At 33.7% G+C, this 16226-nt stretch overlaps 2 protein-coding genes across 3 annotated transcripts; both read left to right on the top strand.

Annotated features, from left to right (window-relative positions):
• Nucleotides 1-105: 105 nt before the first annotated feature.
• On the top strand, nt 106-1690 carry LOC135122983 (uncharacterized). Of its 2 annotated transcripts, none has more exons than XM_064047480.1 (3): nt 106-440; nt 494-636; nt 685-1690. In XM_064047480.1, the coding sequence occupies exons 1-3, from the start codon at nt 357-359 to the stop codon at nt 1673-1675; spliced, it is 1218 nt and encodes a 405-aa protein (XP_063903550.1). In that variant the 5' UTR covers nt 106-356; the 3' UTR covers nt 1676-1690. The 2 variants fall into 2 exon arrangements, with proteins under 2 accessions (XP_063903550.1, XP_063903551.1); XM_064047481.1 differs by having other exon boundaries at nt 870-1246.
• Nucleotides 1691-5531: 3841 nt separating this feature from the next.
• LOC135123341 (uncharacterized) lies at nt 5532-15732 on the top strand. Its single transcript, XM_064047901.1, has 7 exons — nt 5532-5624; nt 8232-14327; nt 14375-14476; nt 14524-14679; nt 14772-14980; nt 15040-15350; nt 15494-15732. The coding sequence occupies exons 1-2, from the start codon at nt 5610-5612 to the stop codon at nt 13524-13526; spliced, it is 5310 nt and encodes a 1769-aa protein (XP_063903971.1). The 5' UTR covers nt 5532-5609; the 3' UTR covers nt 13527-14327; nt 14375-14476; nt 14524-14679; nt 14772-14980; nt 15040-15350; nt 15494-15732.
• Nucleotides 15733-16226: the final 494 nt, after the last annotated feature.

Here is a 16226-nt window from a genome sequence, read left to right as displayed (position 1 = left end):
GCCGTCATACGGTCACATGATAAACGACCACCCATGAAAATGGGTCAACTGAATGATCTCTGTACGTGTTTGTGCGCATGTCACAATTAAGTGGAAATGGTGGAATGTTTGGGTTCTTACATGGAAGTAGAATCCCACCATGGGTTTTACCACTTACCATTACCACGGACCACTCACCTACTGATTTGTGGTTTTTACGATGACCAAGAACGAATATAATTAATTCCAAATTTACACATAATACGATAGTTAGTAGGCCAGCTACAATGGTTTAAATAAGAACCTAAGTAATATAAAAAAGTTTTTATAATAAAACACGTTACTTTGTGACAAAAATCAGCGGAATTCACTCGAATATGTCTTCGTCGGACTCTGATGACTCCTACTCGCACGATGAGTATTGGTTAAGAGACTACGAGGAAGGAAACGGACCTCCACTGGTAATTATCCACATTCGCATAATCTGACACAACATAACCTCAATTTTTCTCAGATTAAAAAAAAATCGCGTTTGATATCCGCCGTCCTCCACAACCAAGTGGAAATCCTCAGGGACCTCCTCGACTCCCCGAAATGGTATAACGTCCACGATTCTTGGGGTTACAGTTTACTGCAAATAGCAGCTCGCCAAGAGAGGTATATCACCTGAAAATATTTATAAATACCTAAGTGCACGTTTTGTAGGTACAAATCCTTCAAATATTTGTTATCCATACCGGATTTTCCTTTTGATATTGTGACCAAACAAGGCACAACAGCATTGGGAGTTGCACTTGATTCTTACATGTATAATGATATATGGAGGGAGGAATACTTTACATATGAATTGATAAAAAAAGGTGCCTGCATTGATGAGGTTTATTTTCAAGGAGAATCACCACTAGCCCGTGCCTTAGAACGTCATTACTATAAGTCAGCCAGACTTCTTATACGACGGGGGGCTGACGTTAATTGTGTTAATTCTAATAGGAATGAGAGCCCTCTTGACATGACCGTGAACAGAAATCAAATTGAACTAGTAATGACTTTGTTAGCATATGGAGCACAACCTACGGTCTACCACTTTGAACGGTCCGTGTTTTACAATGGCTCTTTTGAAGAACAAGAAACTCTGTGTCTGTACATTTTTGATCAGTACTCAAACCTGGAGTTGCGCCTCGATGTGTTATTAAAACTTGCTGAAGCTAAATCTCCCCTGTTCTACCACATTCTTAAATGCCCTATTAAAATAACAATTCACTATGAATATTTGTCTCTCTACTTTCGCATAATGTGTTCCATGAACATTGATTGTTTGCGACTCGTCATTCAAAAATTTGGTCACTCTATAAATGAGTTGTTTTCAAGAAGCGTACTCTCAGATACTGATTACACGGGTGGTGATGGCAAACCTATTTATTTAAGAAATTTAAATCTGATGCTTCAAAGCGAATTAAAACCGACTGCGATTACTTTTATTAATAATGTGAACAGAAGCGAGTTATTTCAGGATTTGATCGAACTTGGATATAAAGAAACAGCCATAACTCAACTTTATTGTTATTTATTAAGTTATGGTTTAAATATTGGAGAGTTAGATTTGCAAATTATATATAAAAAGTTTGGGTGTTGCGAATTGTTCAAAATTCTTTTTACACATGGACGTACAGATGGGCATTCCAAAAGTTTACATTAAAAATGTGATAGCTGTTTTTATGTATGATATTAATATGAATTTAGATCGTTTTTTCCAAAAGCCTTATAATTATTGTAAGAATAGTATTAATGAATTACGACGTTACTTCTTTCATCCTAAATTAAATGAAATGAGTTGTCACCACGATGAGACAGGTGGTTATTTACCAGAACGGGATTTTCAAGAAATGCCCCGATTAACAGAACTAGCGCGAAATATTTTTAGGAAGTTTTTTATAAAAAAGTTTAAAATCAAAACGTGCTCAGAGTTTTACTCGAGACTCAACGGTCTAGCAATTAGCAATCTATACAAAAAGATTATTAACTATGAAACGATATTGTATTAAAGATTTTTATTTTGTTACAAATATATTTTTTTATTAATACGTGGAAATATTTCTTATGTTTGACCTAGTATTTTCTCTATTGAAAATAATTGTTGCAATTATTACAAGAGCATAACTCTTATTATTTTGAATGACTGACGGTTCTATGCAACCCATAATACAAATAACCTGATCACAAGTGGGACAGAGGAATGTTGACTTGTTCACTAACATCGTTTTAGCTTTAAATAAAAGAATTTTTAGTTGGTTATGGTTTTATTAACTTGTATCACAGACGCCAGAGGCCGGAATAGTAACAACGTGTTCATCGTATGTTCTCACTCCTTAATGTGCTTCTTTCTTAGATACAACCTCAAGGTTGCAATTAAATTAAAGTTGATATTAGTGAATCGTGTTTACATATCAAATCATTCTACAAAGTTGGTAAATTCTTATCTGTTTCGATGTAAGTAGCGTCATCGGCATTTAACATAATCTCTGACATAAGTACACCATCAACAATGGTGTTTTAAACATCAATAATATAAACCAGGGAAAGCGTTGAGCCGAAGACTGGCCCTTAAGGTGCACCATAGTACGTCTGAAGATATATACATTAACCGATTTTCCAAGGTTACGATTTGGGTTATGTTTGAGAGAACTGAGATTAGAAGGTCTAAATTAGTTTCTGCGGCACCATAAATTTTAAGTGTTTCTTTGAAAAGTTCAATTAATAAGCAATCGAACGCTTTTGATAAATTACAGAATAGTGCTCCCAAATACCAATTATTCTCGACCCAGGGACGCACGGATGGAGTTTTAACAGGGAATTGTCAATTTATATGAATTAAAGAGGTATACTTTGCATTTGTATTTTTTGACAAAATGATGATTAGTGATGATGATTGGGTTAATTAAAGTAAATATTGCATATAAAATATATATTTTTTTATAGAAATATCATAATTAATTATTATTAAAATAATATTGTCTAAAAAAATTAAAATACAATGTGTAATAATTTACCAACTAAATCAACAAATAAATATCTACAAATGCTAAAGCAGTATTTATAACTTATTCGATTTAAAATACGAATTACTGTTCAATCCTAGTCTTATCGCCTTCGGTATCTTTATCCCTATGATTTAATACAGTTATTAGTGGCCTATGGTGACTAAAATGAGTAATATACATATCAGTTCTTAAATGAGTAATAAAGCGTGTGAAAACGGCATCAATTTTTGTACCTAATTTAGTCGTTGAGGCAGTCAAACGAACACATTTTATTAAATAGTTCAGATTCAGTTCAGACCGGTGTCGGTGTCGAGGACCGACACCCTATTCTGGCGCGTCGTATACGTGTTCTATAATACGAAAAGAAGGGAATTAAAACTCCAATAGAATTAGGTAATAAAGAGAGGAACGACGTTCCAATGCAACAAAAAGATAAAAGTATTAAATTTTTAACTTTTTAAAAATGATGATGTAAAAAAATTTATTTTGTTGTAGTGTAACATTAATTTGAAATTATCGCCTCATATTGTTACGTTGAGGAAATTGTTTGACAAGTAAGATTCCGTATGAGAATTATGAAAATTTTCAAATAAATCATTACTTTATTTGTACAGAAATACTTCACTTTGGATCCAATAAGTTTTAGGGGTAAGGGAAGTTTTGTGGAAACAACCTTATAGTATTAATAAGTACAGTTTAAATAAGTCATAGGCTTGTGAAGAACTGCTCTTTTTATATTTTTTGAAAGCATATTTTTTTAAGCAAATAGATTTAATGACGTCACTGGTAAACCAATGAGGGTTATTACGGTGAAGTCAAATGACGAAGTCATAAAATTTGGAACATGTTTCTTCCACATTATCAATATCCTTTATAAAACCCCAATCTATCCATTCGAAAATCTTGAGAAGAACGAGACGAAATCTTGTCCATATTTGTACATAGAAGTGGATAATGTAATTTTAAACAACCAATAGAGATTTTTCTGATTTCCTTTCAAATACATTCAGTAATCATCTTTTTGCATTTTCTCATATCTTCCAGTCACTCCGAATTTGTTGTTATACGACATGACTTACATGAGTGTATTATTGTTGGTTACTGGCAGAAAGCGAATACTTTATGCATTGTTTTTGGGCATACTTTTGCTGTTGTTTTTTATGCTTTAGTAACTGGAATCATGTTAATATGGTCCTGGATTTTGGAACGTAACGAGTCTATATTTAATGTCAAGTTTATTGTTCCGGAATGTTATTTAATTATTGTAACAAAAACAAAATTGTAAATAAAATACACAGGTCAAATAAAAATTTAAATTAAATTAAATATTTTCTGAAACAGAGGCTTTTCGTCTCTCAGAAAGGATTGCTACTATGTATAGGTTTCGCGATTAAAGCGTGATCATCGAATTTCTGCGAAAGTCGGTTTTTTTGCTTTTGTCTAATATATGAACACCTACAGGAATTTTGAAATCAGCACGAAATTAAACAGGATGGCATGATAAAATAAACAGAAATTCGTCTTCATATTTTAGTTTCGAGAACAATTTTGATACCAATTTAAAAACTATAGAAAATTTTATGTCACAATGACAGAATTTTAATCTTTAATTAACCTCCAAGACAACTGACCACCAACATAAAAATAACAATAATTTTTCACATTTATTGTTAAAATATTGAAAAAAAGAAAAAATAAAAGTAGTAGTATAATAGCACACCTGTCTCATAGGACAGAGCTGCCCCTGGAATATTACTGTATAACATTTAAATCATTTTAATAAGGAATGTTTTGAGGTAACGTCATGAAATTGAGTTCAATATTAATTTCTACATAAACTGATACTGGAAAAATTCTTTGTGTATGTACAGATTACAAAAAGTTTTTCTTTCTCTTTGTAAAAATTTTTGCCTGTAGCGCGGTTATTCTGGAAAATTCTGAATATCCTTTAAAAAATTTTCAGACGCTCTGTATACAATAAACAATATTTTTACTAACGACCATTTGAAGTGTAAATTTAGTACATCGCCGCCATTTGTGTTTCTTCTTTTGTATATATGTACTGTCTTTTGAGGGTTTATTTTTCTGTGGTCTCTCACATTATACTAAATTTATTCCAAGGCTGCACCACGTGAACACTGAATGTCTGATAAAATCAACTACGATGCTTTTATCCAATCTACAATGTAAGAATTTTTTTTATTACCATTTACTTGGTATTATTAATATTTTAAACTCGAGTACGATTTTGAGAATTTTTTGAAAAAGTTAAAAGTTGTAAAATTTTATATGAAAGGGTGGCGTACAGAAATTGAGTCCTTGAAGAAGCTACCCGAACAAAAGTTCAGAACCGTTCAGAACACAATTTTCAGTTTTGTGATGATCATAATTATATATTTAGTACTTCAGTTTGAGATAAGTAACTGAAAATATGGCACCCGTATTTTAAAAATTCGTTTATTATCTTATCAAAAACAAATAACGGGTTTATTACCGCCTATATATAAAAGGATGTTTTTCTCTTACTCATGTAAATTCAACAGTATTGTAGTTAAAATCTGGCTCCTGTTATAAGTGACCTAAATTTGAAAAATGGAGAAAATTGAGGTGAGTATTTTTATATAAGTATTTATACATATTAGTAACTACACACGAAATGAACCTGAGTGAATAAAAATGAAATAAGTTGCACAAACATGAGAATGTTGAAAATCAAAAGTTTAAAGTCTTAATCATCCGAGATAATATTTGTTTCTAAAAAAAAAAAACTTGTTAATGTAAAATATTTAATCATTTTTAAGCCATGCTCATGCTAACACTTTTATTAGGTCTTTGCGCTTGGTTTGATTCAATTGTATTTTCTTTAGAACAAAGCACACGAAAATCTTAAATAATTATAAAAACACATTCAAGGTTGAATTTTAATATGCCATATATAAAACACCTAAAATCGACTTAGTATTAGTATTTTTAAGCCCGTGAATGGTTTAAACCAGTTCACCCGGAAGTTAAAATTGATATACAAAATAAAAAACTGATTATCTAGCTATTGCGTTCATCAAATTTCTCGAACGAAAAAGCAGAAGCTCTAAAAAATGTAACGGGTGTGACAAGTCCGAACGTACAAAAGTTAAAATTAAATGAAATTAACATTGATTCCAAACTGCTCTTGATGGTGAATGCAATTTATATGATGAAATTAAAAAATATATATATGCAGGATGTTACTGAAATGCACGTATAAAAAATTATTAGTGTTCTGTGAACTCTAAGGATTGAAACAAACCTTGGTTTTCTAATCAAAATTATACAAAGGAAAATTGACATCTATCTTTGCCTCTTGTACACTGTTAGCAAATAAATAGTATAAACCGTTCAGGGTGTTTTTAGACAAAGGTAGGCCATGTAAATCTAGTACAGTGGTGTCGCGATAATCCGAATCAACGTTAATCCGAATGTTCCCATAATCCGGATCAAATTATTTTCTCACAGTGTATTTTATAATTCGGATTTATTTGAATTTAGTAATCCGAATTCACAGAATTACATATAAGTGGCTCCAGACAAAACAATTTTTTTGCTGTGAACGTATTTAATAACGTCCGAGGTGCAGTCATTCCGTCTTTTAGCATTAGAAATGGCACCTCGGAAACGAAACCACAAGAAAGACTTGGCATGGTGAGGGAACTTCCACGATAAGTGACATTAAAAAAAATAAGGATAAAATTAACAAGTAAGTAATATTGGAAATCTCGAAGTAAATGTCAGCGAAGTTCTTGACTGGCTCGACGGCGACAAAATCGGTAAAAATTAAAAACGAAGATGCCATTAAAGCTTTTAATCTGGCCAACAATGGGCAGCAGAAAATAATGTATCGTTGGAAGATAAAATGACTCTTCAAAATTTAAAAGAAGGAGCTTATATAAACCAGCGACATGCTGTTCACCAAACAAAAATTACAATTTTTTTTAAATCTAATGCTACATAATAATTTACTACGTACACTGTAATCCATAAATCTTTTTTTTTTCACATTATTACCGTGTTTTTTTATACTTGGTAATTCGGATTATTTAATAATTCGGATCGGGTCGGTTTTAATTGATCCGAATTATCGCGACACCACTGTAATTTGTTTGCAATCAATTCCGTATATGTAGGGATCTGTACACATACATTATTTCCATTTTTAGCAGTTATTACAAAATTTGAAAAAGAAGTAAATAAAATACCTGAATAATGTCTATATCGCTTCTCCACTCTTCTTGTGCTTCAATTGTGTTCATCTTAGTTCCAGTTGATAGTACTCAAAATTTGAATATGGATCAAGAAACAAAAGGCAAACTGTTTGTTTTTAAATCTGTGTGAATAATACCCAAACGGTACTCGTTCTCAGGTCAAAAATGTTAAAATATTAAAACATTAATAAAATTGTTCTTCTTGTGATATCATTTTCTTTTGTTATGCCAGTTTGACTACAATTTTTAACATTCAAAGTATGTAAGTCACAACCGTGACACTATTTAAAATGATGCAATGTAAAATTGCATTGCAAGTAATTTATGACCAAAAACTCTTACCAAGTCTTTCTTAGTTTGTGTATTGGAGGAAGAACAAAAATGGTTTTGAAATTCGCTGAGATTGTAAAATTTGTCTTTAAACTATTTACTCAATTTTCTAAGAATCATACCCGTGACGCCATATATTGTTTTCTCAGTCGCTTACCCAACATTGTATCTTGTCAACATTTCTATAAATCATTCTTGACACTGTAATCTACATGCTACAAATGGTATTTGTTTCAAAATATCTCTGATTTACAACAAAAAATAAAAAATGTCCTCAATCTGTTACCCGTGACATGGATTTACTGCGGTTAGGTTGATTTATTTGTTTGACGATTAAATTAATTTAAACATATTTTTCAAATATTTATAAAATGATAAACATATTTTTTAAAGTGATATAAATATCAAAACAAAAAAATTTCAAAAAGTCGTAGATAAAGATTCTCTTTAACGCCGAGTATAATAAACAACTATTCTTCTATAGAAAATAACAATTATTGTAAATGGAATGATAGCACATATTTTGTTAGGTATAAATAAAAATAAAAAAAGATGGTATTACAGGCCATAATTTTTTTGCTCATACAAACACAATAATTACTGAATAATTCCTTTTCAAAGCGGTTGTTCGTCTATTCCTTTCCAGATTTTTAAAAAAAGGCCAGGGACGAGTGACAAAGGAAAGGATTATGAAGATGTGGTTCTCGCCAATGTCGTACTAAGACTATTAAACGACCCCAGAATAAAAACGTTCCAAATTTCATCAAACGATGATGATTTTGGGGCGTTTGATGATCTGGTCATTAAACTTGCATCGGATAAGGGAAACGACATTCAAGTTAAAGCGGTACAGCTGAAACACACCGAAAGGAAACTACTCTCTCTAGAAAATCTGCGAACCGTAAAAGGAGATTTCAGTATTAGAAAATACCATGAAAGTAACACAAAAATTAAGCAAAAAATAGATGAACTAATTTTGTTCACAAACCGCCCGTTTAACCCTCCCGACAACGCAACATTCCAACTTGAGGGCGAAGGATTTTACGTCAAGCTGATTAAACGAGAAGTTAGCTCAGACATTTCAGAAAATATTAGTCACGTTTATCAGTTTGTAATAGTAGATGATCAATCGACAGTAGAGAATATTCCTAGAATTCAAGAATATCAGGATTTTTTTCGCAAGTTTTTTCTCTATACCGACCAAGAAAATTGTGATATTCTGAAAAAAATAACCGCTAACAAGTTCAAGACTACATATTGTTCAGATGACGAAACATTCGGTAAATTCCTCAGAACAGTTTCTGAGTGGAACGCCCAAGATGGGAAGAAAGAAAAGTTGGATAAAAACTGGGCGCAGCTGGTACTTGCGCTGCACCTTCTGTCCTCTCATACTGAGTGTCTATCTTTCGGTCCAGTTAATGACAAAATGAAAATTTTCCGGGAAGCGATTTCCTTCTTTGATGTCACACTGATTGAAGACAAATCAGTCGAAACGGTTAAGCAACTGTGGGGTGATGTTGGAAAGGAAAAAACTATTGACTTTAAGAAATTAAATAAAATTCGAAGAAGATATCTACCTACTCTCGGACATATTAATGACACCGACATCGGCACCATAGATCCAAAAGCGTTCACTCAACTTTTGTGGCTAATGGACGAATGTCCATTAATTTTACGTGCATGGGAAAAGATGAAAAATATAATACAGCTGTGTCCCGACAAAAAATTCGTTTTGGTTGGCGGAACTAAAGATGCAGAATGGGTGAAAAAGTATTCCGTCTTCCAAAATCTGTCAGACTTGAGTTTGAAGCCCGAAATTCGTAAAAATATAATGCAAAATTTTACCATTTCGATTCAGGGAAAGGGCGAACTTGATCTTGTAACATCGTTTGGCAATAGCGAAGATTTTTACCAAAATGTTACAACTGATAATCTATCTGAAATGCTGAACGGTCCATGCCGTATAGGAGGGGAAAATGAAACACTACCTGAACCGTATATAGAACGGTACATTTCGCGAAATGTCATCGATAATACATATTTAGAAAAAGCTCACCAAAACACAATTATTATTTTAAATGGTGCTAATAATTTAGACAAGGTTAAAAGCAAACTCGAGAAATGTGAATTAATTGACATTAATAACTTCTTAGTGAAACACAATCAGAATGGCGAAAATGTAACAAATAATGACTTTATTGTTAATGAACCGAACTTTAATAACAGAAATTACGTCGATAAGGGGAAAAAAATTGGTTTACATTCTAATTTAAACAACAACAAATATAATTTTAGCTCTGATAAATCAAGTTTTGCCAACATAGTTTACGTTGGTACCAGACACTATAATGATTCTGAACTTCAACAAATTTATAACCAGCACAAACAAACAAAACAGTTTCACTATTTTAAAGTTTTGAATGATGGAAAGTTAGAAAGGCTATGTAGCAAAGGTGATGTTAGTGATGTAGAGGCTTACAAATTGCCCGACGAACATCCTACCGAAGAAAATGCCTTGTGGTCTTCTCGGTTAGATTATAACATCAATCTTATAATTGGAGATCCGGGAATGGGTAAAACCGAGCTAGTGAAAAGCTTAAAAAATAAATGTTCGCGCGAATATTGGACGGTTTTAATTAGTGCCAAAGATGTTAATTTATTTTTTCGCAATCACAATTTCTCTGAAGCAGAAAATTGTTCAGATTTATTTGCAAAATTCATTACAAATGAAAAATATGGGTCGCTTGAAAAACTAGATCGAAACTTTTACGAAATGTGTGTAAAGAAAAACAACGTAATTTACTTGTGGGACGCACTCGATGAAATCTTAAATGACAATTTAGATGCCGCTTTAAATATAATTCTCGATCTTTCAATAAAAGGGTTCCCTCAGTGGGTTACTAGCAGACGACATTTGAAAACCACTCTAGAAAAAAAATTCAATTTGTTGTCACTTGGTATAAATCAATTTAACGAACGAGAACAAGAAAAATATATCAGAAAACCTCTAAAATCTTTTAATTCAGAAACCAGCATTGACGTAACGCTCGAAAAAATCAAATCGTCTTTTGCCATTATAGAACACATAGATATACTAGGTATCCCTCTGCAAATATTCATGCTTACCGAGCTGTTCCGTGAAAATAGCGAAAAATATTTGAAACTTATGGATAACACATTCGTCTTGACTGACCTTTACGAATATTTTATTCACGAAAAATTTAATAAATTTTACAAAGACAAAATTGGATACGATTTAAGAAATCCCCAAATGGAAGTTATAGTCTGTGAAAAAAAACGAAAGGCTGCAGAATATTACGAACGTGTGTCCTTTAGAGTAATATTTAACGACGAATTTATGCAGCGATTGAATATTGATTACGAAAAATGTGTACAAAAACTTTTACGAAATTATGTCTCACTGGGTCTTGTAAATGACTTTCAAAATGATATTCCACGTTTTGTGCACAGTTCGTTCGCAGAGTATCTAGTTGCTAGATACTTTTCAAACAATATTAATAACTCTAAAGGTTTGATTTCGGACATATTATTCGACGCGAGGTATAACAACGTTCGCTTTTTTTTTGACATGTTGTTAGCCAAAAACTCAAAAGGTCACATTGCCGTATTGTATAAACGTTACGAGTTACTTAAATCGTACGACGACAAAATTTTAAAACGCAAAGATATGGGTGGGAGAAGTGTTTTACATTTAATTTCCTCATGGGGGCAAAGACATCCGCGTGTAAAAGTAACGCGTGTAAAAGACAAGTGTATTGTGCATAAAAATAGCAATTTCGATAAAAAAACGGAAACCAAATTATACTTTGAAACGATAACGTATTTGCAAGGAAAGAACGATGCTGGCGAACGTGATAAGTTGTTAGATGCGACTCCTTTGTCTTATGCCCGAAAAAGTGAGAGCCTAGGAGCACAAATACAATTACTACAAACAAAAAAGGATGAGTTGAGACAATCTCACGATGACATAATTAATGTTATATATTATTCTGCTCTACTGGGTTACGACGACTTGTGTAAACACTTCACAGAAGAAGAGTTGAATAATTTTTGGTGCGAAGAGGAAATTATTACTGCAGAATATGCTGAAACACCTCTGTGGCTGGCCTGTCAAAATGGTAATTTAAAAATCGTTGAGCATTTCGTAAGATCTGGTGCTGACATCAATTGTGTTAGTACGTTCGGAGATACACCACTTCTCGTAGCTTCTTTGAACGGTCACGAAAAAGTTGTCGAATACTTGGCGACAGTCGGCGCCGAAATCAATCGCGCTAATAATTACGGTAGCACACCTCTTTACGCAGCTTCTTTTAACGGTCACGAAAAAGTTGTCGAATACTTGGCGACAGTCGGCGCCGACATCAATCGCACTAAGAATGACGGTCGAACACCACTTTACATAGCTTCACAAAACGGTCACGAAAAAGTTGTCGAATACTTGGTGACAGTCGGCGCCGAAATCAATCGCGTTAATAATGACAGTTGGACACCACTTCACATAGCTTCTTTGAACGGTCACGAAAAAGTTGTAGAATACTTGGTGACAGTCGGCGCCGAAATCAATTGCGCTGAAGAAAGGGGCATCACACCACTTTTCGTAGCTTCTTTGAACGGTCACGAAAAAGTTGTCGAATACTTGGCGACATTCGGCGCCGAAATCAATCGCGCTGATAATGACGGTCGAACACCACTTCACATAGCTTCACACAACGGTGACGAAAAAGTTGTCGAATACTTGGTGACAGTCGGCGCCGAAATCAATTGCGCTGAAGAAAGGGGCATCACACCACTTTTCGTAGCTTCTTTGAACGGTCACGAAAAAGTTGTCAAATACTTGGCGACATTCGGCGCCGAAATCAATCGCGCTGGTAATGACGGTTGGACACCACTTCACATAGCTTCACAACACGGTCACGAAAAAGTTGTCGAATACTTGGCGACATTCGGCGCCGAAATCAATCGCGCTAAGAATGACGGTGCGACACCACTTTTCATAGCTTCTTTGAACGGTCACGAAAAAGTTGTCGAATACTTGGCGACATTCGGCGCCGAAATCAATCGCGCTAATAATGACGGTCGAACACCACTTCAAATAGCTTCACAAAACGGTCACGAAAAAGTTGTCGAATACTTGGCGACAGTTGGCGCCGAAATCAATCGCGCTGATAACAACGGATGGACACCACTACACATAGCTTCTCGAAACAGTCACAAAAAAGTTGTCGAATACTTGGTGACAGTCGGCGCCGAAATCAATTGCGCTGAAGAAATAGGCATCACACCACTTTTCGTAGCTTCTTTGAACGGTCACGAAAAGGTTGTCGAATACTTGGCGACAGTCGGCGTCGAAATCAATCGCGCTATTAATGACGGTCGGACACCACTTCACATAGCTTCACAAAACGGTCACGAAAAAGTTGTCGAATACTTGGCGGCATTCGGCGCCGAAATCAATCGCCCTAAGAATGACGGTGCAACACCACTTTACATAGCTTCTTGCAATGGTCACTTAAAAGTTGTCGGATACTTGGCGACAGTCGGCGCCCAAATCAATCGCGCTGATAATGACGGTTGGACACCACTTCACATAGCTTCACAAAACGGTCACGAAAAAGTTGTCGAATACTTGGTGACAGTCGGCGCCGAAATCAATCGTTCTGATTATAACGGTGAGACACCACTTTACCTAGCATCACAAAACGGTCACGAAAAAGTTGTCGAATATTTGGCGACAGTTGGGGCCGAAATCAATCGCGCTGATTATGACGGAAAAACACCTTTTGACGTGGCTTCCGAAAAATCGTACAAAAATATTGTAAAATGTTTAACAAGAGCCGGCGCTCAAACCGGGCACCATTCCTTTACAAGGAAACGGCCCAACAGAAACTTCCTCAAACGGTCCAAATGCAGTGTAATGTAGTAAGCAGAATGTTCTTGTTTGAGAATCGTGTCTGATTAAAACGGACGATGTATGAAGAACAATGTTCAAAAAACTAACCTAATTATATCCCAAAGAATCCGAAGAGAAATTGCAGTTTATTCCGAGGTTTTTAATTAATTTAAATAATGATTTAAAGTCTGTAAATTGTTATCGTATCCAGAAACAATAATTTGTTCTTGTGGAAAAATATTTTAACATGTTTGGTTTGAATTTGAACATGGTATGAGATAGCTCGCCATATAATTAAAAACCAAAAACTGGGAACAGAAGCTCTGCGTAGCACTATTATAAATATTTGCACCATATCAAACGTATCGTCTACCCGGACGAATGTATTCACCTATTCCAGTATCCTTAATTATAAGTTGCGGCGTTAACTGTAAAATAAAACGTTATATTCTTCTTACACTTGTTGAAAACTCTTCTACATCACTTCATCCCCTCAGCCTAGTCGTCTGGTCACGAGTGATTACAAAATATTCCATTATTTGTAACTCCAATACGAAATTGTAACCGATAAATGTTAAATTTAAATGAATTTTAATTTTTGATTTTAAACAAAAAGCATGGAAAAGTTATTAATGTCGCTGACAATCGCCGATAAAACAAAATTTTTATAAAAAACATGCATAACAATTATTGTGTTTTGTCTATTATTGAATAAAAAAAACGCGATGCATGGTACCGTTTAGTATTTCTATTATTTACAAATTTGCTGAATCGATTTGTAAGAAATTCGGAGAGAAGGATACCACAACTAAGAAATGGAAATATTTTTAGGTAAATACGTTATTTGTTGTGAAAACAAAATAAATTTAATTTTCCAGGACATTTTAAATTACGGCTGCAAAAGAATAATTCAGTTTATTTATATCGTCTACGCGTCTAGGTCCATTACGAAATCCAACACAATGTGCGAAGTAACGAAGGTAACAAAATAAATCAAAAATTCCCACTATTCACACTTTGGTTTTAGCATTCTAACAAAATTGGATGTATTAATTGGAATTGTTAATAAAACTCTTACAAATATCAAGAGGACAAGAACTGATGCTTAGATAAACTGACGCAAGAATTGTGATTCCTTGAAGCAACGTTCGAATACAAGACTAAACTTACCAAATGTGTAACTGTGAGTAAAATCTGCCATTATTTTGTTGTTAAATACTAATAATAATAGTGGATCTATTTTTGTATCATTTCATTATATATACACTTTTTCAGTAACAGACAAATTACCAGCCTTAGCAATCACTAGCGTACAAATTTTAAGCAGCGACATTTCTCAGAGAGTTCATAAACATCCTATATTCCAAAAAAATTATGGCCTACGAGGTTTTTTTGTTTCAAGTGTCAAGCATGAAAAAGTATTTCCAAAATTGTAATATGCCGTCTTTTGTATTCTACAAAATCTATCACAGGGCCTCATGAAGGTATTTTAATCTTGGAATCAACAAATGAACTAGTCAAATAAAGTGATCAAATATTTTAGGAAACATGGTCTCAACAGAGTTTGGACGATCATTTTTTCGTCCCAAAAAATGAAGTATTTCTATAAGGTAAATTTTAGAAGAAGAATTCAACAATTTATTAAGAAAGAAATGAAATTTCCGCAACAGCTACAAATGGTTTTTGATGTATTTTTGGACCGTGACAAGCGCACAACGTAAAGTTTGGGCCTTGGTCTAGACAAATTTTCTGATGAAAAGTTGGAAAGGATCACCAAGATAATACATGATTTTTCTCCTGAAACTTAACAATGGTTTCTCAACATAATTGTCTTCCAAAAGTAAATTGGCAGAGGTATATTTTTTTATCTTCAAATTAAATCAGAGCTCTATATATAGTGGTCAAAAATGACTATTTTACTCATTATTGCCTAATTGTTACTTGTACTAATAATAGTTTGTGAAAACTTAGGTCTTTTAATAAGTACATCTTTACAGGAGTCGAAGAAAAATCAAGAGTCAAAACGCCCCATCAGTGTAATCCAGAAGAAAATCAAATTTGCAAACAAGTGTCTCACGTTTATGTAAAAAAAATATATATCTAAAGTTAGTGGTATAGTTATCTTAAAAACCATCTTCAAAACATATTTGTTTTTAATATAGTTACATTTGTCCAATTTTTCTCATTTTTGTAACAACCGAACTGGCATGTTTATTAAATTTATTATAATTAATTACGCTCTTGTTTTATTTTGATCGATTTATTGAATTATTGCAGATAATTTACAAAACGGACCAGGTTTCGATCTTAACAATAAGTCATTAATTGAGAACCTAAATAAAACCCAACAATCCCAACATGTTGTAATCTGGATTTTACCGAAAGAAACAACTGTAAAAGTAATAAAGAATGTGGGAATAGAAAATCATATTCAGTTTTATAATAGAAAAAACTTACATCCACTTACACCTAAAGATGTGTGTCTTATATATTTGATATGTTGTTGCTGGTAAAAGCCGGAGACAGAGGCCGAATCATGGCTAATTTAGACGTTTTGTTTACGCCGTTGCCATGGAAACCATACGTCCTAGCCGCCTCAATCAGCTGGACTGCGGTCCCGTTGCGACAGTGCTCAGCAGGAGTAACTCAATCGCGTGTTTTAATTTTCATTCTGCGCGAGATAGACGTAATACAGGTAGGATAAATATTCTTGGATAATCTTCTCGGTAA

This window comes from Zophobas morio, unplaced genomic scaffold (genome assembly GCF_036711695.1).
Source record: "Zophobas morio isolate AGI-343-1 ecotype UQ-CSIRO unplaced genomic scaffold, CSIRO_AGI_Zmor_V1 ptg000006l, whole genome shotgun sequence".
Taxonomy (NCBI): Eukaryota; Metazoa; Arthropoda; class Insecta; order Coleoptera; family Tenebrionidae; genus Zophobas; species Zophobas morio.
The sequence above is the reverse complement of the archived record's forward strand: the minus strand, read 5'-3'. Positions and strand labels throughout refer to the sequence as shown.